The sequence below is a fragment of the Oncorhynchus masou genome, chromosome 11, assembly GCF_036934945.1.
Source record: "Oncorhynchus masou masou isolate Uvic2021 chromosome 11, UVic_Omas_1.1, whole genome shotgun sequence".
Lineage (NCBI taxonomy): Eukaryota > Metazoa > Chordata > Actinopteri > Salmoniformes > Salmonidae > Oncorhynchus > Oncorhynchus masou.
Genome location: NC_088222.1, coordinates 47806718 through 47831560, shown reverse-complemented (window position 1 = coordinate 47831560; position 24843 = coordinate 47806718). Strand labels below are relative to the sequence as shown.

Below are 24843 nucleotides of genomic sequence, written 5' to 3'. Positions count from 1 at the left end.
TCGAAGGTCCTGATCGCTCTGGAGCAGGTTTTCATCAAGGATCTCTCTGTACATTGCTCCATTCATCTTTCCCTTGATCCTGACTAGTCTCCCAGTCACTGCTTCTGAAAAACATCTACACAGCATGATGCTGCCATCACTATGATTCACCATAGGCATGGTACTAGGTTTCCTCCAGATGTGACACTTGGCTTCAGGCCAAAGAGTTCAATCTTGGTTTCATCAGACCAGAGAATCTTGTTTCATGGTCTGAAAGTCTTTAGGTGCCTTTTGGCAAACTCCAAGCGGGCTGTCATGTGCTTTTTACTGAGGAGTGCCTATAAAAGGCCTGGTTGGTGGAGTGCTGCAGAGATGGTCATCCTTCTGGAAGGTTCTCCCATCTCTACAGAGGAACTCTGGAGCTCTGCCAGAGTGACCTTCAATTTGTTGGTCACCTCCCCGACCAAGGCCCTTCTCCGCCGATTGCTCAGTTTGGCTGGGAGGCCAGCAAAGAACCGCCCTTGCGGTCTCTGCCTTGCCGGCTCCCCTCTCTCCACTGGGATTCTCTGCTTCGAACCCTATTACAGGGGCTGAGTTACTGGCTTACTGGTGCTCTTCCATGCCGTCCCTAGGAGGGGTGTGTCACTTGAGTGAGTTGAGTCACTGACGTGATCTTCTTAACCGGGTTGGCCCCCCCCCTCCCCCCCCCCCCCCCCTTGGGTTGTGCTGTAGCAGAGATCTTCGTGGGCTATACTCAGCCTTGTCTCGGGATGGTAAGTTGGTGGTTGAAGATATCCCTCTAATGGTGTGGGGGCTGTGCTTTGGCAAAGTGGGTGAGCTAATATCCTGCCTGTTTGGCCCTGTCCGGGGTATCGTCAGACGGGGCCACAGTGTCTCCCGACCCCTCCTATCTCAGCCTCCAGTATTTATGCGGCAGTAGTTTGTGTGTCGGGGGCTAGGGTCAGTCTGTTATTTCTGGATTATTTCTCCTGTCTTATCCGGTGTTCTGTGTGAATTTAAGTATGCTCTATCTAATTCTCTCTCTTTCTCTTTCTTTCTTTCTGAGGACCTGAGCCCTAGGGCCATGCCTCAGGACTACCTGGCCTGATGACTCCTTGCTGTCCCCAGCCCACCTGGCCGTGCTGCTGCTCCAGTTTCAACTCTTCTGCCTGCAGCTATGGAACCCTCACCTGTTCACTGGACGTGCTACCTGTCCCAGACCTGCTGTTTTCAACTCTCTAGAGACAGCAGGAGCAGTAGAGATACTCAATGATAGTCTATGAAAAGCCACCTGACATTTACTCCTGAGGTGCTGACCTGTTGCACCCTCGACAACCACTGTGATTATTATTATTTGACCCTGCTGGTCATCTATGAACATTTGAACATCTTGGCCATGTTCTGTTATAATCTCCACCCAGCACAGCCAGAAGAGGACTGGCAACCCCTCATAGCCTGGTTCCTCTCTAGGATTCTTCCTAGGTTCTGGCCTTTCTAGGGGTTTTTCCTGGCCACGTGCTTCTACACCTACATTGCTTGCTGTTTGGGGTTTTAGGCTGGGTTTCTGTACAGCACTTTGTGACATCAGCTGATGTAAGAAGAGCTTTATAAATACATTTGATTGATTGAGCTCTAGGTAGAGTCTTGGTGGTTCCACACGTCTTCCATTTAAGAATGATGGAGGCCAATGTGTTCTTGGGGACCTTCAACGCTGCAGAAATGTTTTGTTACCCTTCCCCAGATCTGTGCCTTGACACAATCCTGTCTGAGCTCTACGGGCAATTCCTTGGACCTCATGGCTTGGTTTTTGCTCCGACATGCATTGTCATCTGTGGGACCTTATATACACAGATGTGTGCCTTACCAAATCATGTCCAATCAAGTTGTTGAAATATCAAGGATGATCAATGGAAACAGGATGCACCCGAGGTCAATTTCCAGTCTCATAGGAAAGGGTCCGAATACTTGTGCAAAGAAAGTATTTCAGTTTTTTAATGGATTTTGTTTTTGCTTTGTCATTATGGGGTATTGTGTATAGATCGATTTATTTTTCAATACATTTTAGAATAAGACTAACGTAACAAAATGTGGACAAAGTCAAGGGGTGTGAATACTTTCCGAATGCACTTTATGCAGCTGTTCTATCGCACGTGCAATGGTGTCCGGTGGAGGGGGGTTGTTGTTTGCAGTAACTTCTTTGTTGTATTTTCACAAAACAGACGTGGCAGTTTCACCCTTAAGGGTCCCAGCTTTAAAGGTCAACTATACTTTTACTAATTTAGGATAAATGTTTGGTGGCACTCTTTACATCTGATCGAGCATGGTCCATTTTACAGGTACAGTAAATTACAGTAAAACTACACAAATAGCAACCCCCCTGGAGAGTGAGGTAGGACATCAGTAGTAGTATGACCAGATGAGAATGTCAGCGGTACTGAACTACAAGCTATCCTGTGCAGAAGCCTTCCCAACGTGATCCTGGTGTTATTAACTGCTCAAGGTCCTTGTGACAAGGACAGCAACCGTAGCTGTTCCAGTGAGGGTTGTGTGACTGTCCTGGGTTTCAGTCAGACATTGAGATGAAATGGTACCAGTCAGGAGAATTTACATTAACTGAGGAGAAAGCATGGCTTTGCCCCCCTGGGGACTAGCTAGTAAAGCATCACTTCTTCCCCTGTGGTTTGATGTGCTGAGAGGATGGATGTGGCTGTTCCCCTGGGAACCATGGCTCCATCTGCTTCCAGAGGCACCAGAAAGGCAAAACAAGATTGAGACTACTCTACACCAGCCAAGGCCAAAGATGGAACAGAAATCATAGCAAGGCATCTCCTACATTACAATACACACTGTTTTTACCCAGTAGAAAAAAGAAAGAAAACACAACATCAAAAAAGAAATTAATTTACACAGTAGTTTAAATACATATTCTTTCAAGTACTACTTCAAACCCTGAAATGATATAGTTCATGTAAATAATACCAAGGACAGACCACTTTTCACTGATCATAAAGTCATAATTTTGTTTAAAGCAGCAGCATTGAAAGATAATAGTATATAAAAAAACAGCAGTCCCACATTGAGAGAACTGATTTGGAAGCAGGGGCTCCACACAACCACAGTTGATAGCAGAATCACAGTGGCTAAACCAGCCTCACAGTCTCAGTATAGAGCAAGCAGTCACGTGAAGGGAACATTATGTACTGTATGTAATCAGCTCATCACAAAGTGTCTCATTTCAAATAGGTAGGGCTTTTGTTAGGTCAATATTATGACCTCAGCAACATCTGCATTGACATTGCTTCTTTGTTTTGGTTTCCTTTGTCCCCAGTGGATGAGGTCAGAACGGATGGAGGAGGACACTGACTGCCCCAGGTTCTGTTTGTCCTCCCTCTCCTGGCGTCACCTGTCGAAGCAGCCCGCTGTGTAGGTGTGATGGGAGCCCAGGTAGCCTCCCCTGTACGACAGGGGGAGGCAGTGACGGGGCTCTGCAGCAAGAGACACTTGCATGGAGATGGGTCCCTGCAGGGGCAGGGAGGAGCGCAGCCCTGAGGCTAAGCTGGGGTAGGAGGGGAAGACTCCCTGAGAAACCGACCCTGAGAGGAGGTAGTCGCGAGACCCAACAGGGCCCAGAGCCGGGGACTCACCTAGCATGTGCAGCTGGGAAAGGGGAGTAGAGTGCTGGGTGAGCTGCTGCTGGTATCCACCTGTCTGGAAGAGCAGCTGCTGAGAGGTAGATAAGGGCTGTTTCAAGGTGGAGACAGAGACTGTGGAGGTTGAGGGAAGGGCCTGGGGTTGGAGAGGACTCTGGACAGACGGAGAGTTGGACTTGGATTTGTTGGCTTGTTTCACATCGTTGTCATGGGCACTAGAGGGAGAAAAACAGTGAAAATGATTACTTAATGACGTTTAGCTGATGGACATAAACAACATACAGAGGTAATAACTAAGAGTCAATGGTAATGACAGTATGAAAAAGCTGTAGAACTTCAACCTCAAATTGCATTAAAATGGAGGAAAGGGGCATACATGGGAAGCATACAACTACACAGTTTAGAAATGGCAGAGGATAAACTAAGTGTAAGCAGATGTCAGTAAACATGGGGTGTATTCTTTAGTCAGATTCGGTAGCAAAATGTTTTGTCTGTTCAGGGCTCCAGACTAACTTTTTCCCAACTTCTGCAGTTGGTGGCACCCAACAACAAAAAGTTTGAGCAGCGTCACACAACAGAATACATTTTAGTCATCATCATGTAAAGTCATTATAAAGTCATTCACAATAGATGACATATAGCATGTCAAAATAGGACTCCAGAACTTTCAGATTGTTTTGTTTAATAGAGATGAATTGGTCTTCCTCTTTATGTGCACATATATTATACATAGCCCTAATTCAATTGGTGCTTCTTCACTACCTGATGAAGTGTAAACTCAAAACAGATGACTCGGAATCCGACTAATGACCAGATTAATGTGTGTGTACAGCACATTATGTAAAGCAGTAGTGGAGTCTTACAGCAGCATGAGCTCGATGCACGGGGTGAGGGGCTCCCAGGAGTATCCGGTGAGCAGGTGGAGAACGGTGGTCCAGCTTGGGGTGATCTGGAGACAGATGCGGGACGCCGCAATGCAGGCTGCCGCCACCTGGGACGGTCGGAAGCCGAGGAAGGCATGGTCTGAGACGCACAAACACAGAGATCATCAGTCTCACTCATATACTCAACAACGAATGGCCCCACCACAGAGAGCAATTGTCTTGCCCATAAGACCACCCACTGCAGTCACTTTATGGACTTCCATTCTTGGGCACTCCTAATCAGGGCTGTTGCAGTGACCGTATTGTGATGATCAATTTGAAGAAAGAAGTTCAACAACAGGTTGAAACTGAGTGGAAAAACATGGTCGATGTGGATGTTGTTTGAAATCCTAACACAACGAAATGGACAGCGCTTTTTAAGGTGATGATTCATTCAAACACCCAGATGTATATTAAAGCTTATAGGCCTATATATGAGCCCAAGCCTGAACAAAAAAACTGAATTAAAATAATGATTGTGCCATTATACAATACATAGCCTACCGCATACTACGCATATTACACATAGCAGAAAACATAAAACTGATGTGTCTTTGGTACATAATTGGTCTAGCTAGCCTTTACGAGCACACAAAGGGCCTGTCAAACGTTTAATGAAATATGTTTTGTTGTGAAAAAATGTTACTATTGATGTTCCCGAACATATTTCACTTGGTTTCCCAAATTAAGCTCTGGGTAGCTGCAGGAACAGGGTTGGAGAGCCCGTGGCATACAGAGTTTGGGCGAAATATCATCTGTCGCGCAGTGAGAGAGTGCTCCTCAAAACAGTGGATGATGCATGGAGTGAAATAAGTGTTCTTATAAGCCAAGACATTTCTATAATCCTGTGTGAAAGCAAGAGTTTTGATGGTTCCCAGAAAAAATTGGAGGATCCCAGTTGTTACTATACGTATTTCTCAGCTTTATTTTTTTAATTTTTTGCATATTAGTAAAGACAAGATTAAATTGAGAATAGTCTGACAAGTGAAAATATGATCACTTAATGAGAGAACAGTGTGTGAAGCCTGAGGCAAGGAACCAAGGAACACAGCGCAAGCTCTTTTTTTTTTTTTTTGGGCGACTTTCTCAAATCATCAACAGCCTACAGTCACATCATGCAGCCCATATACATTTTGATTTCGAAGGCATTCTAAGGGATCTATCATTCACAACTGAAGTTGCCAAATAACTAAGGTATGGGACCTGTTTCGAATGATCACTTTTACGCTCAACATAGCCACTTCATATGCATCCTCACTCCGGAATTGGAAAAATATCCTTTCTATTTTATTCAGCTAAGTTCAATTATATTCTTCTTACTATAAAATCATATAAAGTCATGGAACGGGACTTGTAAGCATATCTTGTCAGCTAAATGACCACAGCATTGAGCATTGCAAGATAACATAGGCCTTCAGTAGGCCAACTCTTATTCTATTCTTCTGAAATACATTTGCTTCGTATCATAATGTTCTTTCAGATTTGCCTAAAACAAATGATGGATTTAATGTGAGGGTGTATATTGAATTGATATATACTTTTTTAAAATGTGGATATTCCAACGGCGCACAGCAGTGGCTTGTATTACGTGGAGGTCTGGAAATGCTAAACGTGTCTGTTAATTAACAGTTAACAACCGTGAGACAGGCAGTCTTTTGCATGACAATAACCAGCTGACAAAATGTCATGACTGCTACAGCCCTACTCCCAATCTCATCCTCACCTTGCAGTGAGACTTCCAGGAAGTAGTGTGTGTACTTGTCCATGAAGGCTTTGGTCTTACTGAGGGAGGAGAGGGGCCAGCCGTTGTGCAGTTCTCCCTCCTGTACAGCGGCATGGAGGTAGTAGTCTATGAAGTGTGCAGGCGTGGGCATACACAGGTTCCAGCCAAACGTCTCTAAGAGGAGCAGCTCCATCTTTACCAGGTCCTTCCTGCTCAGTGACAGGTTCAGGCTACACATGAAGCCCAGAGAGTTTAGCTGCTCCAGCTTTGGTACACGGTCCTCCTTCTCTTCAAACTTACCTGGAGGGGAGATGGTGTTACAGTGAGTGAAAATTGAACACATTGTGTAGATGGAGTGATTTTGTTTGTGAAGAGTGCTTATAGATGTATAATTCATAACTTATAATAAACTGGGTTTTTCGAGGCTGATTGGCTGAAAGCCGTAGTATAATCAGACCGTATACCATGGGTAGTTTTACTGCTGTAACTACATTGGTAAGCAGTTTCCAATAGCAATAAGGCACCTCCGGGATTTGCGGTATATTGTCAACATTCACTGGCTAAGGGCAGTATCCAGGCACTCTGCGTTGCGTCGTACATACAGTGCCTTGCGAAAGTATTCGGCCCCCTTGAACTTTGCGACCTTTTGCCACATTTCAGGCTTCAAACATAAAGATATAAAACTTTATTTTTTTGTGAAGAATCAACAACAAGTGGGACACAATCATGAAGTGGAACGACATTTATTGGATATTTCAAACTTTTTTAACAAATCAAAAACTGAAAAATTGGGCGTGCAAAATTATTCAGCCCCTTTACTTTCAGTGCAGCAAACTCTCTCCAGAAGTTCAGTGAGGATCTCTGAATGATCCAATGTTGACCTAAATGACTAATGATGATAAATAAAATCCACCTGTGTGTAATCAAGTCTCCGTATAAATGCACCTGCACTGTGATAGTCTCAGAGGTCCGTTAAAAGCGCAGAGAGCATCATGAAGAACAAGGAACACACCAGGCAGGTCCGAGATACTGCTGTGAAGAAGTTTAAAGCCGGATTTGGATACAAAAAGATTTCCCAAGCCTTAAACATTCCAAGGAGCACTGTGCAAGCGATAATATTGAAATGGAAGGAGTATCAGACCACTGCAAATCTACCAAGACCTGGCCGTCCCTCTAAACTTTCAGCTCATACAAGGAGAAGACTGATCAGAGATGCAGCCAAGAGGCCCATGATCACTCTGGATGAACTGCAGAGATCTACAGCTGAGGTGGGAGACTCTGTCCATAGGACAACAATCAGTCGTATATTGCACAAATCTGGCCTTTATGGAAGAGTGGCAAGAAGAAAGCCATTTCTTAAAGATATCCATAAAAAGTGTTGTTTAAAGTTTGCCACAAGCCACCTGGGAGACACACCAAACATGTGGAAGAAGGTGCTTTGGTCAGATGAAACCAAAATTGAACCTTTTGGCAACAATGCAAAACGTTATGTTTGGCGTAAAAGCAACACAGCTCATCACCCTGAACACACCATCCCCACTGTCAAACATGGTGGTGGCAGCATCATGGTTTGGGCCTGCTTTTCTTCAGCAGGGACAGGGAAGATGGTTAAAATTGATGGGAAGATGGATGGAGCCAAATACAGGACCATTCTGGAAGAAAACCTGATGGAGTCTGCAAAAGACCTGAGACTGAGACGGATATTTGTCTTTCAACAAGACAATGATCCAAAACATAAAGCAAAATCTACAATGGAATGGTTCAAAAATAAACATATCCAGGTGTTAGAATGGCCAAGTCAAAGTCCAGACCTGAATCCAATCGAGAATCTGTGGAAAGAACTGAAAACTGCTGTTCACAAATGCTCTCCATCCAACCTCACTGAGCTCGAGCTGTTTTGCAAGGAGGAATGGGAAAAAATTTCAGTCTCTCCATGTGCAAAACTGATAGAGACATACCCCAAGCGACTTACAGCTGTAATCGCAGCAAAAGGTGGCGCTACAAAGTATTAACTTAAGGGGGCTGAATAATTTTGCACTCCCAATTCTTCAGTTTTTGATTTGTTAAAAAAAGTTTGAAATATCCAATAAATGTCGTTCCACTTCATGATTGTGTCCCACTTGTTGTTGATTCTTCACAAAAAAATACAGTTTTATATCTTTATGTTTGAAGCCTGAAATGTTGCAAAAGGTTGCAAAGTTCAAGGGGGCCGAATACTTTCGCAAGGCACTGTAAGAACAGCCCTTAGCTGTGGTATATTGGACATGTACTACATTCCCTTGAGCCTTATTGCTTAAATAATACACATTCTATTCAAACAAAAATAAGCATGCCCCATTAAAAGCATGCCCCAATGTAGAACTAAGAACAGATATAGCCCTTGGTTCACTTCAGACTTGACTGCCCTTGGCCAGCACAAAATCATTCTGTGGCATTCTGCATTAGCATCGAATAGCTCCCGCGATATGCAACTTTTCAGGGAAGTCAGACAGTCAGGAAAGCTAAGGCTAGATTTTTCAAACAGAAATTTGCATCCTGTAGGAATAATTCCAAAAAGTTGAGACACTAAAGTCCATGGAGAACAAGAGCACCTCCTCCCAGCTGCCCACTGCACTGAGGCTAGGAAACACGGTCTCCACCGATAAATTTACGATAATCGATAATTTCAATAAGCATTTTTCTACCGCTGGCCATGCTTTCCACCTGGCTACCCCTAACCGGGCCAACAGCTCTGCACCCCCTTGCAGCAACTCGCCCAAACCCCCTCCTCCTCCTCGCTTCTCATTCACCAAAATCCAGACAGCTGGTGTTCTGAAAGAGCTGCAAAATCTGGATTCCTACAAATCAGCTGAGCTAGACAATCTGGACCCTCTCTTTCTAAAATTATCCACCGAAATTGTTGCAACCGCTATTACTAGCCTGTTAAACCTCTCTTTCGTATCGTCTGAGATCCCCAAAGATTGGAAAGCTGCCGCTGTCATCCCCCTCTTCAAAGGGGAAGACACTCTAGACCCAAACTGTTATAGACCTACAGTGGGGCAAAAAAGTATTTAGTCAGCCACCAATTGTGAAAGTTCTCCGACTTAAAAAGATGAGAGAGGCCTGTAAGTTTCATAGGTACACTTCAACTATGACAGACAAAATGAGAAAAAAATATCCAGAAAATCAGTGTAGGATTCTTTATGAATTTATTTGCAAATTATGGTGGAAAATAAGTATTTGGTCAATAACAAATGTTTATCTCAAGACCACACCATCCTGTATTCTTCTTGCCCTTCTTTTGACACTGTGTTTTAACAAACCTCCAGGGGAGCTTCAATGCCATACAACACTCCTTCCGTGGCCCCCAACTGCTCTTAAATGCTAGTAAAACGAAATGCATGCTCTTCAACCGATTACTGCCCGCACCCTCCAACCTGTCTAGCATCACTACTCTGCACGGTTCTGACTTACAATATGTGGACAACTACAAATACCTAGGTGTCTGGTTAGACTGTAAACTCTCCTTCCAGACTCACATTAAGCATCTCCAATCCAAAATTAGATCTAGAATCAGCTTCCTATTTCGCAACAAAGCCCCCTTCACTCATGCTGCCAAACATACCCTCGTAAAACTGACTATCCTACCGATCCTTGACTTTAGCGGTCATTTATAAAATAGCCTCCAACACTCTACTCAGCAAACTGAATGTAGTCTATCACAGTGCCATCCGTTTTGTCACCAATGCCCCATATACTACCCACCACTACGTCCTGTATGCTCTTGTTGGCTGGCCCTCACTATATATTCGTTGCCAGACCCACTGGCTCCAGGTCATCTATAAGTCTTTGCTAGGTAAAGCCCCACCTTATCTCAGCTCACTGGTCACCATAGCAACACCCACCCATAGCACGTGCTCCAGCAGGTATATTTCACTGGTCATCCCCAAAGCCAGCTCCTTCTTTGGCCGCCTTTCCTTCCAGTTCTCTGCTGCCAATGACTGGAACAAATTGCAAAAATCACTGAAGCTGGAGTCTTATATCTCCCTCTCTAATTTTAAGCGTCAGCTGTCAGAGCAGCTTTCTGATCACTGTCCCTGTACACAGCCAATCTGTAAATAGCCCACCCAACTACCTCATCCACATTTTATTTATCCTCTTGCTCTTCTGCACTCCAGTATCTCTGTTTGCACATCATCATCTGCACATTTATCACTCCAGTGTTAATGTTAAATTGTAATTATTTCACCTCTAAGGCCTATTTATTTCCGTACCTCCCTACATTTCACACACTGTACATAGATTTTTCTATTGTGTTATTGACTCTACGTTTGTTTATGTGCAACTCTGTCTTGTTGTTTTTGATCGCACTGCTTTGCTTTATCTTGTCCAGGTCGCAGTTGTAAATGACAACTTAACTGGCCCGCCTGATTAAATAAAAGGTGAAATAAAATACACTGCTCAAAAAATTAAAGGGAACACTTAAACAACACAATGTAACTCCAAGTCAATCACACTTCTGTGAAATCAAACTGTCCACTTAGGAAGCAACACTGATTGACAATAAATTTCACATGCTGTTGTGCAAATGGAATAGACAACAGGTGGAAATTATAGGCATTTAGCAAGACACCCCCAATAAAGGAGTGGTTCTCCAGACCACTTCTCAGTTCCTATGCTTCCTGGCTGATGTTTTGGTCACTTTTGAATGCTGGCGGTGCTTTCACTCTAGTGGTAGCATGAGACGGAGTCTACAACCCACACAAGTGGCTCAGGTAGTGCAGCTCATCCAGGATGGCACATCAATGCGAGCTGTGGCAAGAAGGTTTGCTGTGTCTGTCAGCGTAGTGTCCAGAGCATGGAGGCGCTACCAGGAGACAGGCCAGTACATCAGGAGACGTGGAGGAGGCCGTAGGATCGCAGGAGGAGCACTGAGAGAGCCCTGCAAAATGACCTCCAGCAGGCCACAAATGTGCATGTGTCTGCACAAACGATCAGAAACCAACTCCGTGAGGGTGGCATGAGGGCCCAATGTCCACAGGTGGGGGTTGTGCTTACAGCCCAACACCGTGCAGGACGTTTGGCATTTGCCAGAGAACACCAAGATTGGCAAATTCGCCACTGGCGCCCTGTGGTCTTCACAGATGAAAGCAGGTTCACACTGAGCATGCCACACACACACAACTGAGCCTCATTTTGACTTGTTTTAAGGACATTACATCAAAGTTGGAACAGCCTGTAGTGTGGTTTTCCACTTTAATTTTGAGTGTGACTCCAAATCCAGACCTCCATGGGTTGATAAATTTGATTTCCATTGATAATTTTTGTGTGATTTTGTTGTCAGCACATTCAACTATGTAAAGAAAAAAGTATTTAATACGAATATTTCATTCATATCTAGGATGTGTTATTTTAGTGTTCCCTTCATTTGTTTTGAGCAGTGTAAATTAAACACGATTTGATACATTTTGTAAATGTGCAAACAAGACATTCCTATATGGTCTAGCGACAAATTAACCTTGAATATATGCAATTAACAACTGAGGATTCTACCCCCCTCACTTGGTGTGAAACTGGTCACAGCTAAATCCTCAAGCATCTCCCTCTGGAGTCAGATGCTCCAACAATGCAGGACCCCTGGCTCCTGACCTCTGGAGATCAGGCCTGGGCACTTGCGATGGCTGATGCGTAATTTCACGCTCTCCGTATTTCAAAGCCATATCAGATATACTCATTGAAAAACAGTGTGCATGGAGCTCAATAAAAAATAATTGAGAAATACAAATTATACCCACGGAAAGCAGAGACTTCTCTTTAATATGGAAAACGAGTTGCTTCCAAAGTAGTTTTTTCCCAGCAATCGCATTTTGAAATATTATACACGAGGGGGACACAAGGGGGAAGAGAGTAAGAGGCTCGCTCATTACATCAGCCTGGCCGAGCAAATAAAAAAGTCAGGTAAAGCGTCAGGAAAGACACCTTTATTACAGGAATCATGATGCTAAAAAATATGTCATTAACAACGGAGGACTCTACTTCAGCAGCATACTACCCTGCATCCTACTGCTGGCTTGCTTCTGAAGCTAAGCAGGGTTGGTCCTGGTTGGTCCCTAGATGGTGACCAGATGCTGCTGGAAATGGTGTTGGAGGGCCAATAGGAGACACCCTTTCCTTTGGTCTAAAAAACAAATATCCCAATGCTCCAAGGCAGTGATTGGGGACATTGCCCTGTGTAGGGTGCCGTCTTTTGGATGGGATGTTAAATGGATGTCCTGGCTAAATTCCCAATCTGGCTCTCATACCATCATGGCCACCTAATCATCCGCAGTTTACAATTGTCTCATTCATCCCCCTCCCTCTTCCCTGCCACTATTCCCCAGGTTGTTGCTGTAAATGAGAATGTGTTCTCAGTCAACTTACTTGGTTAAATAAATAAATAAATATATATATTTCTTCTCTCCCACTTTTCCCTTTCACTGGGTGGTCACAGCTAAATCCTCATGTATCTCCCCCTGGAGCCAGATGCTCCAACAATGCAGAACCCCTGGCCCCTGACCTCTGGAGATCAGTCCTGGGCACTCAGGCAGAGGCCCACTTCTCAGAGGGGTAAAATAATTGCCCCACTTTTCCTTATTTAGCCATTAAACATTCCATTGTAATGCAAATATTTCAACCCAGAAACATTCACTGAAAAAGGCCCAGCAGTACATCCTTTCTTTCTTTGTCTTTAAAAAAATTTTTTTTACAAGAGGGATATTTATGCTCTAACATTTGGAACATTTCAAACTGAGACTTGTGTAACATTTCAATAAATCCTCAATTGCAGAGTTGTCACTAAAATCCACAATGAACACATAATTATGAAAATGATCTGTGGGCATATTAATTCCTTCAGAACATCAACGAACCTCAAGGGGATTTCTGTCTCGTTAAACTAAATATCAGGAACCTTACAGAGTATTTCAACCTACCCCCTTTGTTTCACTTGATTTATTTTTGAATACTTTGAGACCAACAAAATATGCTGCTTAAAAGATGTGTAAGGCTGCCATTCACCATTTCGCTGCAACTCCGTAATGACAGTACAGGGCAGGAGAACCGGGGAGGGGTCTGGGAGCTCAGGAGAAGGGGGGGGGGGGTTTACAAGTAGGGTCTTCTGGATGGGAACGACCAATGGATGAGTTTCCCTGTGGTTCCTGCTTTTTTGTTACACATCAATGAGCTTATATCAGTGCCTTCAGAAAGTATTCATACCCCTTGACTTATTCCACATTTTTGTTGTGTTGCAGCCTCAATTCATAATGGATTAAGTCTTCTTTTTCCCCTTCCTCACTACACACAATAGTGAGGAAGATTAAAACAGGTGCTTTTAGACATGTATTGCAAATTATATACAGAAGTATTCACACCACTGAATATACACATGTTAGAATCTCCTTTGGCAGTGATTACAGCTGTGAGTCTTTCTGGGAGCTTTGCACACCTGGATTGTGCAATATTTGCAATTTGTTTTATTCTTCAAGCTCTGTCAAGTTGGTTGTTGATCATTGCTAGACAGCCATTTTCAAGTCTTGCCATAGATTTAAGATTGATTTAAGTCAAAACTGTAACTCGGCCACTCAGAAACATTCAATGTCATCTTGTTTAGCAACTCCAGTGTATATTTGGTCTTGTGTTTTAAGTTATTGTCCTGCTGAAAATGTGAATTTGTCTCCCAGTGTCTGTTGAATAGCAGACTAAACCAGGTTTTCCTCTCGGATTTAGGCTGTGCTCAGCTCTATTCCTAAAAACAACTCCCTAGTCCTTGCCGATTAAAAGCATACCCATAACATGATACACCCACCACCATGCTTGAAAATATAAAGAGTGGTACTCAGTGATGTGTTGTATTTGCCCCAAACTCACTGTTTCCATAAAGTTAATTTATTTGCAGTATTACTTCAGTGCCTTTTTGCAAGCAGGGTTTGGAACATTTGTATTCTGTACAGGCTTCCTTCTCTCCACTCTGTCAATTAGGTTAGTATTGTGGAGTTACTACAATGTTGTTGATCCATCCTCAGTTATCTGTTATCACAGCCATTAAACTCTGTAACTGTTTTAAAAAGTCACCATTGGCCTTATGGTGAAATCCCTGAGCGGTTTCCATCCTCTCCAGCGACTGAGTTAGGAAGGACACTTGTATCTTTGCAGTGACTGTGTTTATTGATAAACCACCAAAAATGTAATTAATAACGTCACCATGCTCAAAGGGATATTCAATGTCTGCATTTTTATATTTTTACCCTTCTACCAATAGGTGCCCTTCTTTGCGAGGCATTGGAAAACCTCCCTGGTCTTTTTGGTTGAATCGGTTTCAAATTCACTGCTTGACTGAGGGACCTTACAATTATCTGTATGTGTGGGGTACAGGGATGAGGTAGTCATTCAAAAATCATGTTAAACACTATTATTGAACACAGAGTGAGTCAATGGAATTTATTATGTGACTTGTTAAGCACATTTTCACTCATGAACTTATTTAGGCTTGCCATAACAAAGGGGTTTAATACTCATTGACTCTAGACATTTCAGCTTTTCTTGTATCATTATGAATAATAATATATATATATTATTATTCATAATGATACAAGAGAGACTCAAAATCACCAACTTGGGTGAAGGCGAAGACCAAGAAGGCAGAATCCCATTCCTTAAATAGTGGAAGTAAAATGTCCTTTATTAATGTGTATGCTTTTTTGATTCACTGAACAGCATATTGTTAAAATTAACTCAATTCCATCTGTTTTTTGGGACAGACATGAATGCTATTTTGGACATGCAAGACAAATCTAATAAGACCGACAACAAGCCATACACCACCAAGGTTCTCCAGCATATAACCTACTCTCTGATTACAAACTCAATGATGCCTGGCGAGCACATTATCCGAAAGCAAGAGAGTTCACTTTCTACTCAAACAAGCAGAAAACATTCTCCTGAATCGATTTCAGACTATTATCTACAACTCTACTTTCTTTCTTTACATTCATTTCTTTACATTCTGTGATCAATTTGAAATTTAAACTAAATTAATTCATCAATAAAAATTCAGTCGGTGCCCCCGGATTCTATGGGATGCAACCAAAGGTTTGATTAAAAATAATGCAACTGCATTTTCATCTGGGTTGAATAAATCACAATTAAAAGGATGTCAGAATTGGAAATGTTGTTCACTGCATTAGTGTTTTCAACAAACTCTTTTCATTCCAGGTAGCTATTTCCAAAGTCAAGACAGAACATAATTTATTGATAAGACAGAGAGCAGAATTTGCCAACCATCAAGTTAGACTTCCATGGTAATCAATCGTCTTTGTCGTTTACTGGCCAACAAGGTACGCAGTAATGATCAATTAGCTGATTTAGCAGAAATTACATCTGAAAGAGAGGAGTTACTATCAGAACCCAAATTAATCTGATTCTCCTGCTTCTATAAAGAACTGTACACCTCTGATAGTAAATCAACATCAGAACCAGACTAAGAACTTAATCTCTCAACAGAAGCCAACTTGCCACCTAGCCCAAATCTCTCTCAATGAACTCAAAAGAGCATTGGAGAGCATAACTAAAATGGGATGGGATGGGTATTCCTCCTATTTAAACATTTGGAATCAATTAAGTGCACGGTTGCTCGAACTGATTAACAGAGCCATTCACAAAGGTTAATTTGGGGGAAGAGATCATTACATGCAGACGATATTTTACTATATCTAAAACACATTGATGATCATAGAAAAATTCAATGACATCTCAAGTTATAAAATTAATCTAACCAAATCAGCCCTACTGCTTCAAGAACCTGAGTGAGAACTCCATCTCTACTTATGAAATCCCAATTGTTCCCATTTTAAATACTAGAGTAGATAGATATATTTCCTCCCTTAGAAAAAAAACATTGGCACAAACTTTAACAGAACGCTCAAATCAATTAAATCCAATCTCATTAGACGGAATAATATCCCAGTAAGATTATGTGGGCAGTTGAGCGGTCGGAAATCCTGCTCATCGGGAAAAAAAAATCGAGCACTCACGGGAAAAAATATTGACGCTCCATTCATTAAAATCACAATTTAACAAACAACCATCTATTTATGTGACTACCTGGACCTACCATTTGGTTTTTAAGTATTGAAACCAAACCATATGATATGAATGAAAAGTATTTTAATAAAACATGAGAAGGTGAAGGTAAGAAGCGCTCATCATTTCAAACACGTCACATTAAACAGCATATAAACACTCTAAATAGGTCAGGAGCCTAAGAAGGAACGGAAATGAATTATTTAGGCTATATTATTTCAAGGCTATAGCCTACAAAGAAATACATTGTGAAACATTCGCGAGTGTGACACACTAGGCTGGTAGGAAGTCAGGGACATTAAGCGCTCAGCATTTAAACAACATTTTGTTGTATTCAATCATTCGTCTATAAATTGTGTATATAGGCTGTGATTAACGAAAAATGCCTTATTAAACTCAGTCTACAGTGCCTTTGAATTCATTTTTAGAAATTCATTCAGGCTCATGTGATGGTGTCTGGGGGGCAGGCCAGCAGCGGAGAATATCTTCTCCGCGCTTGCAGAGCCACCGGGGATGCTAAACTTTTAATTTATTTCACCTTTATTTAACCAAGTAGGCCAGTTGAGAACAATCTCATTTAGAACTGCGACCTGGCCAAAATAAAGCAAAGCAGTGCGACAAAAACAACACATGGGATAAACAAACATACAGTCAATAACACAATAGAAAAGTATATATACAGTGTGTGCAAATGTAGTAAGATTAGAGAGGTAAGGCAATAAATAGGCCATAGAGGTTAAAAAAAATACAATTTAGCATTAACACTGGAGTGATAAATGTGCAGTTGATGATGTGCAAATAGAGACACTGTGGTGCAAAAGAGCAAAAATGAATAACAATATAGGGATGAGGTAGTTGGGTGGGCTATTTACAGATGGGCTGTGTACAGGTGCAGTGATCGGTAAGCTGCTCTGACAGCTGACGCTTATAGTTAGAGAGGGAGATATGAGTCTCCAGCTTCAGTGATTTTTGAAATTCGTTCCAGTCATTGGCAGCAGAGAACTGGAAGGAAAGGAGGCCAAAGAAGGAGCTGGCTTTGGGGACGACCAGTGAAATATAACTGCTGGAGTGTGTGCTACCGGTGAGTGTTGCTATGGTGACCAGTGAGCTGAGATAAGGTGGGGCTTAACCTAGCAAACACTTATAGATGACCTGGAGCCAGTGGGTTTAGCGACGAATATGATGTGAGGGCCAGCCAACGAGAGCATACAGATCGCAGTTGTGGGTAGTATATGGGCATTGGTGAAAAACTGGATGTCACTGTGATTTGCTGAGTAGAGTGCTGGAGGCTATTTTGTAAATTACATCACCGAAGTCAAGGATCAGCAGGATAGTCAGTTTTACGAGGGTATGTTTGGCAGCATGAGTGAAGGAGGCTTTGTTTGCGAAATAGGAAGCAGATCCGATATTTAATTCTGGATTGGAGGTGCTTAATGTGAGTCTGGAAGGAGAGTTTACAGTCTATCCAGACACCTAGGTATTTGTAGTTGTCCACATATTGTAATTCAGAACCGTGCAGAGTAGTGATGCTCGACATGTGGGAGGGTACGGGCAGTAATCGGTTGAAGAGCATGCATTTAGTTTTACTAGCATTTAAGAGCAGTTGGAGGCCACGGAAGGAGTGTTGTATGGCATTGAAGCTCCCCTGGAGGTTTGTTAACACAGTGTCGAAAAAAGGGCAAGAAGAATACAGAATGGTGTCGTCTGCGTAGAGGTGGATCAGAGAGTCACAAGCAGCAAAAGCGACATCATTGAAAAATACAGAGAAAAGAGTCGGCCCGAGAATTGAACTCTGTGGCACCCCCATAGAGACTGCCAGAGGTCCGGACAAGAGGCCCTCCAATTTGACACACTGAACTATCTGAGAAGTAGTTGGTGAACCAGGCGAGGCAGTCATTTGAGAAACCAAGGCTATCGAGTCTGCCGATAAGAATGCGGTGATTGACAGAGTTAATCGATGGAGTTGGCAGAGTTATCGATGGTGGTTATGATATCATTTAGGACCTTGAACGTGGCTGAGGTGCACCCATGACCAGCTCGGAAACCAGATTGCATAGCGGAGAAGGTACGGTGGGATTCGAAATGGTCGGTGATCTGTTTGTTAACTTGACTTTCAAAGACTTTAGAAAGGGCAGGGCAGGATGGATATAGGTCTATAACAGTTTGGGTCTAGAGTTTCTCCCCCTTTGAAGAGGGGGATGACAGCGGCAGCTTTCCAATCTTTGGGGATCTCAGACGATCTCCCAAAGCGAGGTTGAACAGGATAGTAATAGGGGTTGCAATAATTGCGGCGGATAATTTTTAGAAAGAGAGGGTCCAGATCTTACAGTTCTTTCAGAACATCAGCTATCAGCTTGGGCAAGTTGCTGCAGGGGGGTGCAGAGTTGTTGGCCGGGTTAGGGGTAGCCAGGTGGAAAGCATGGCCAGACGTAGAAAAATGCTTATTGAAAATATTGATTATCGTAAATGTATTGGTGGCGACAGTGTTTCTTAGCCTCAGTGCAGTGGGCAGCTGGGAGGAGGTGCTCCAAAACCTTTTGGAAATTGTGCTACAGGATGCAAATCTCTGTTTGAAAAAGCTAGCCTTTGCTTTCCTAACTGACTATGTATATTGGTTCCTAACTTCCCTGAAAAGTTGCATATCGCGGGGACTATTCGATGCTAATGCAGTACGCCACAGGATGTTTTTGTACTGGTCAAGGGCAGTCAAGTCTGGAGTGAAGTCGGAAGTTTACATACATTTAGGTTGGAGTCATTAAAACTAGTTTTTCAACCACTCCACAAATTTCTTGTTAAAACTTCTCTAGGGTAGGGGGCACTATTTTCACCTCTGGTGAAATTAGGGAGTAAGATCAGTCTGAATGACTGTATCCTAAAGTGTCACAGAGCTTTTTCATGTCCAATCCCGAGAGTGCGCCTTTCTTATTTACCTTTTATGTTGACAAAGTTATTGTTCGGTTTAAATATGATAGATTATTTAGGCTAAAAACAACCTGAGGATTGAATATAAACATCGTTTGACATGTTTCTATGAACTTTACAGATTTTTGTCTGCCTGCTGTGACTGCGTTAGAGCCTGTGGATTACTGAAGAAAACGTGTGAACAAAACAGGTTTTTGGATATAAAGAGAGACTTTATCGAACAAACATTCTGAAATCTGACACCGTGGTTGGATTCACAAGAAGTTCATCTTTAAACCTATGTATAACACTTGTATGTTTTCTGAATTTTTATAATCAGTATTTCTGTTTCTGAATGTGGCGCTCTGCAATTTCCCTGGATATTGGTCAGGTGGGACGCTACCGTCCCACGTACCCTAGAGAGATTTTAACAAACTATAGTTTTGGCAAGTCGGTTTGGACATCTACTTTGTGCATGACAAGTCAGTTTCCCAACAATTGTTTACAGACAGATTATTTCACTTATAATTCACTGTATCACAATTCCAGTGGGTCAGAAGTTTACATACACTAAGTTGACTGTGACTTTAAACAGAAAATGATGTCATGGCTTTAGAAGTTTCTAATAGGCTTATTGACATCATTTGAGTCAATTGGAGGTGTACATGTGGATGTATTTCAAGGCCTACCTTCAAACTCAGTGCCTCTATCATGGGAAAATCAAAATTAATTTTTACAGACCTCCACAAGTCTTCATCATCCTTGTGAGCAATTTCCAAACGCCTGAAGGTACCATGTTCATCTGTACAAACAATAGTATGCAAGTATAAACACCATGGGACCACGCAGCCGTCATACCGCTCAGGAAGGAGACGCGTTCTGTCTCCTAGAGATGAGCGTACTTTGGTGCGAAAAGTGCAAATCAATCCCAGAACAGCAGCAAAGGACGTTTTGAAGATGCTGGAGTTTACAGGTACAAAAGTATCACAGTAAAACGGGTCCCATATCGACATAACCTGAAAAGCCGCTCAGCAAGGAAGAAGCCACTGCTCCAAAACCGCCATAAAAAAGCCAGACTACGGTTTGCAACTGAACATGAGGACAAAGATCATTTTATATATATATATATTTTTTAGAAATGTCCTCTGGTCTGATGAAACCAAAATAGAACTGTTTGGCCATAATGACCATTGTTATGTTTGGAGGAAAAAGGGGGAAGCTTGCAAGCCAAATGAGCCGTGAAGCACGGGGGTGGCAGAATCATGTTGTGGGGGGTTCTTTGATGCAGGAGGGACTGGTGCACTTCACAAAATAGATGGCATCATGAGGTAGGAAAAATAAGGTGATATATTGAAGCAACATCTCAAGACATCAGTCAGGAAGTTAAAGCTTGGTCTCAAATGGGTCTTCCAAATGGACAATGATCCCAAGCAGACTTCCAAAGTTGTGGCAAAATGGCTTAAGGACAACAAAGTCAAGATATTGGAGTGGCAATTACAAAGCCCCGACCTAAATCATATAGAAGATTTGTGGGCAGAACTGAAAAAGTGTGTGAGCAAGGAGGCCTACAAACCTGACTCAGTTACACAAGCTCTGTCAGGAGGAATGGGCCAAAATTCACCCAACTCATTGTTGGAAGCTTGTAGAAGGCTACCCAAAACGTTTGACCCAAGTTAAACAATTTAAAAGGCAATGCTATTAAATACTAATTGAGTGGATTTAAAACTTCTGACCCACTGGGAATGAGATGAAATAAATAAAAGCTGAAATAAATCACTCTCCACTAGTATTCTGACATTTCACATTCTTAAAATAAAGAGGTGATCCTAACTGACCTAAAACAGGGAATTTGTACTAGGATTAAATGTCAGGAATTGTGGAAAAACTGAGTTTAAATGTATTTGACTAAGGTGTATGTAAACTTCCGACTTCAACTGTATATCTGTTCTTAGTTCTACATTTTTTGAATGGGGCATGCTTATTTAAGATGGTGAGGAAAGCACTTTTAAAGAATAACCAGGCATCTTCTACTGACGGGATGAGGTCAATATCCTTCCAGGATACCCGGGCCAGGTCGATTAGAAAGGCCTGCTCGCTGAAGTGTTTTAGGGAGCGTTTGACAGTGATGAGGGGTGGTCGTTTGACAGCGGACCCATTACGGATGCAGGCAATGAGGCAGTGATCACTGAGATCCTGGTTGAAGACAGCAGAGGTGTATTTAGAGGGCAGGTTTGTCAAGATGATATCTATGAGGGTGCCCGTATTTACAGATCTAGGGTTGTACCTGGTAGGTTCCTTGATAATTTGTATGAGATTGATGGCATCTAGATTAGATTGTAGGATGTCTGGGTGTTAAGCATATCGCAGTTTAGGTCATCTAACAGTACGAACTCTGAAGATAAAATGGGGGGCAATCAATTGACATATGGAGTCCATGGCACAGCTGGGGCATGAGGGGGGTCTATAACAAGTGGCAACAGTGAGAGATTTATTTCTGGAATGGTGGAATTTATAAAAGTAGAAGCTTGAACTGTTTGGGCCAGACCTGGATAGCATGACAGAACTCAGCAGACTATATCGGCAGAAGTTTGTAACTCCACCCCAGTTCAGTTCTATCTTGGCGGAAACGTTTGTAGTTGGGGATGGAAATTTCCGAATTTTTGGTGGCCTTCCTAAGCCAGGATTCAGACACGGCTAGGACAGTATGGTTGGCAGAGTGTACTAAAGCAGTGAATAAAACAAACTTAGGGAGGAGGCTTCTGATGTTAACATGCATGAAACCAAGACAGAAGTCAACAAATGATAGCGCCTGGGGAATAGGTGTGGTACTGGGGTCTACAGGGCCTGGGTTAACCTCTACATCACCAGAGGAACAGAGGATGAGTAGGATATGGGTACGGCTAAAGAACTGGTTGTCTAGTGCGTTGGGAACAGAGAATTAAAGGAGCAGATTTCTGGGCGTGGTAGAATAGATTCACGGCATAATGTACAGACAAGGGTATTGTAGGATGTGAGTACATTGGAGGTAAACACCCTTATAGGTAGGCCTAAAGGTTTTTAGGAAAAATAACCCAATCAAAACGGAATGCTCCTTGAAAGTTGGAATATGCCAGGCCTAGATAATAGAACAAAAATGAAGGATTCCTAAGAAATCAGATGTTTTTGTTTATAAATACTTTGCTACAATGACACAATTAGCTACCCACCCCATTCCTTCCTTTCAGTAAGTGGGCGTAGTAAGTACACCATCATGCTTTCGAGATTTGCATCTTTTCAGATTTCACAATGATTATTTAGTTGTGGACATTACATCAGCGCACTCCCTCTCTGGCTCCTCATCCTTGTTGGTCACCTTGATTTTGCACCTGTGTGTTTGATCAGTTTCTTAATGGCAATATTTAGCAAACTCCATGACAGTAGCTAAAGCAAGGGGCACACAAGTAGACTACAAATGCATGTAGGGCCGGGCATGCTCTGAGCTCGTGAACTCAGCATTACTGGAGCAAAGAAGGTCTACGCTCCAGCCTTTGGGAATCTCACCCTGCACTCCAGTCAAATTTATGGATGAGCCAGTCACGTTTCAAATGCAATGTAGGCTACAGGATGGTATCTAGCGAAGTGCACAGACAATGCACACAACACTAAATTATTCATCCAACTAGTTAACGACTAGTATTGACATTATAATTAAATCACAATGGATTAGCTAGTTTCCAAGAAACAGCTACCTGTGTTAGCTGCCGAATTAACAGTGTCCTTGTGAACACAAGAGATGGACTCTTGGCAGTCAAACATTTGACAATCCTACCGGTGTGTCTGAGCTTTTAGATGGCAATAACCTCACTCTATCCCAATTTGCCAGTGAATACAGCTTTATTATTAGAAGTTATAACTTTCAAATTATCGACAGCGAGAATGAATGGTCCTAGTCAAGGAACAATTGAGGCCTGAACAAATATACTTGACTCTGTAAAGAATAATCTCAGCTAAAGCCTAACACATAAAAATAAACCATTTATAAAGCCCAACACATAAATAGTGGCAAGAAAAAGTATGTGAACCTTTTGAAATTACCTGGATTTCTGCATAAATTAGTCAGAAAATTTGATCTGACCTTCATCTTAGTCACAACAATAGATGAACACAGTGTGCTTAAACTAATAACACACAAATTGTATTTTTCTTGTCTATATTGAATACATCTTTTAAACATTTCCAGTGTAGGTTGGAAAAAGTATGTGAGCCCCTAGGCTAATGAAAAAGCTCATTGGAGTCAGGAGTCAGCTGACCTGCGCCCTATAAAAATTAAAATAAATCACAAACTTTGAGTTTGCTATTCACAAGAAGCATTGCCTAATGTGAACCATGCCTCGAACAAAAGATATCTCAGAAGACCTAAGATTAAGAATTGTTGACTTGCATTAAGCTGCAAAGGGGTTGTGGAGAAATTGAGAAATTTCATAACTGTTGCTAATCTCCCTAGGAGTGGGCATCCTGCAAAAATGACTGCAAGAGAACAGAGCATAATGCTCAATGAGGTTAAGAAGAATCCTAGAGTGTCAGCTAAAGCCTTACAGAAATCTCTGGAACATGCTAACATCTCTGTTGACGAGTCTACGATATGCAAAACACTAAACAAGTGTTCATGGGATGACACCACGGAAGAAGCCACTGCAATCCAAAAGAAACATGGCTGCACGTCTGAAGTTTGCAATAGAGCACCTGGTTGTTCCACAGAGCTTCTGGCAAAATATTCTGTGGACAGATGAAACTACAGTTGAGTTGTTTGGAAGGAACACACAGCACTGTTTGTGGAGAAAAATAGGCACAGCACACCAACATCAAAATCTCATCCCAACTGTAAATTATGGTAGAGGGAGCATCATGGTTTGGGGCTGCTTCACTGCATCAGGGAAAAATTAATTCCCAAGTTTATCAAGACATTTTGCAGGAGAATGTGGGGCTATCTGTGCACCAATTGAAGCTCAACAGAAGATGAGTGATGCAACAGGACAATGATGCAAAACACAGAAGTAAAGCCAACAGAATGGCTTCAACAGAAGAAAATACACCTTCTGGAGTGGCCCAGTCAGAGTCCTGACCTCAACCCGATTTAAAATGCTGTGGCATGACCCCAAGAGCGGTTCACACCAGACAGCTTAAGAATATTGCTGAAATGAAACAGTTTCGTAAAGATGAATGGTCAAAAATTCCTCCTGACCGTTGTGCAGGTCTGGTTCTCAACTACAGAAAACATTTGATTGAGTTTATTGCTGCCAAAGGAGGGTCAACACGTAATTATTTATGTGTACATGGTGTGTTCAATAAAGACACGAAAATGTATAATTGTTTGTGTGTTATTAGTTTAAGCAGACAGTGTGTGTCTATTGTTGTGACTTAGACGAAGATCAGATCAAATGTTATGACCAATTTATGCAGAAATCCAGGTAATTCAAAAGGGTTCACATACTTTTTCTTGCCACTGTACCTATTTTCAGTGGTGTAAAACACTTAATTAAGTATACTTAAATAGTTTTCACTACATTCCTAAAGGAAATAATGTACTTTATAC

The 24843-nt window shown here is 42.2% G+C and overlaps 1 protein-coding gene across 1 annotated transcript in view; it reads right to left on the bottom strand.

Moving 5' to 3' along the window:
• Positions 1–708: 708 nt before the first annotated feature.
• ccnjl (cyclin J-like) overlaps positions 709–24843 on the bottom strand; it is a 34821-nt gene continuing 10686 nt past the window's right edge. The window contains exons 3-5 of the mRNA XM_064978667.1: positions 6276–6575; positions 4493–4652; positions 709–3844 (exon numbers count right to left, since the gene is read on the bottom strand). Coding sequence (XP_064834739.1) covers positions 3379–3844; positions 4493–4652; positions 6276–6575 — 926 coding nt within the window. The 3' untranslated portion in view covers positions 709–3378. The remainder of the gene's footprint in view (positions 3845–4492; positions 4653–6275; positions 6576–24843) is intronic.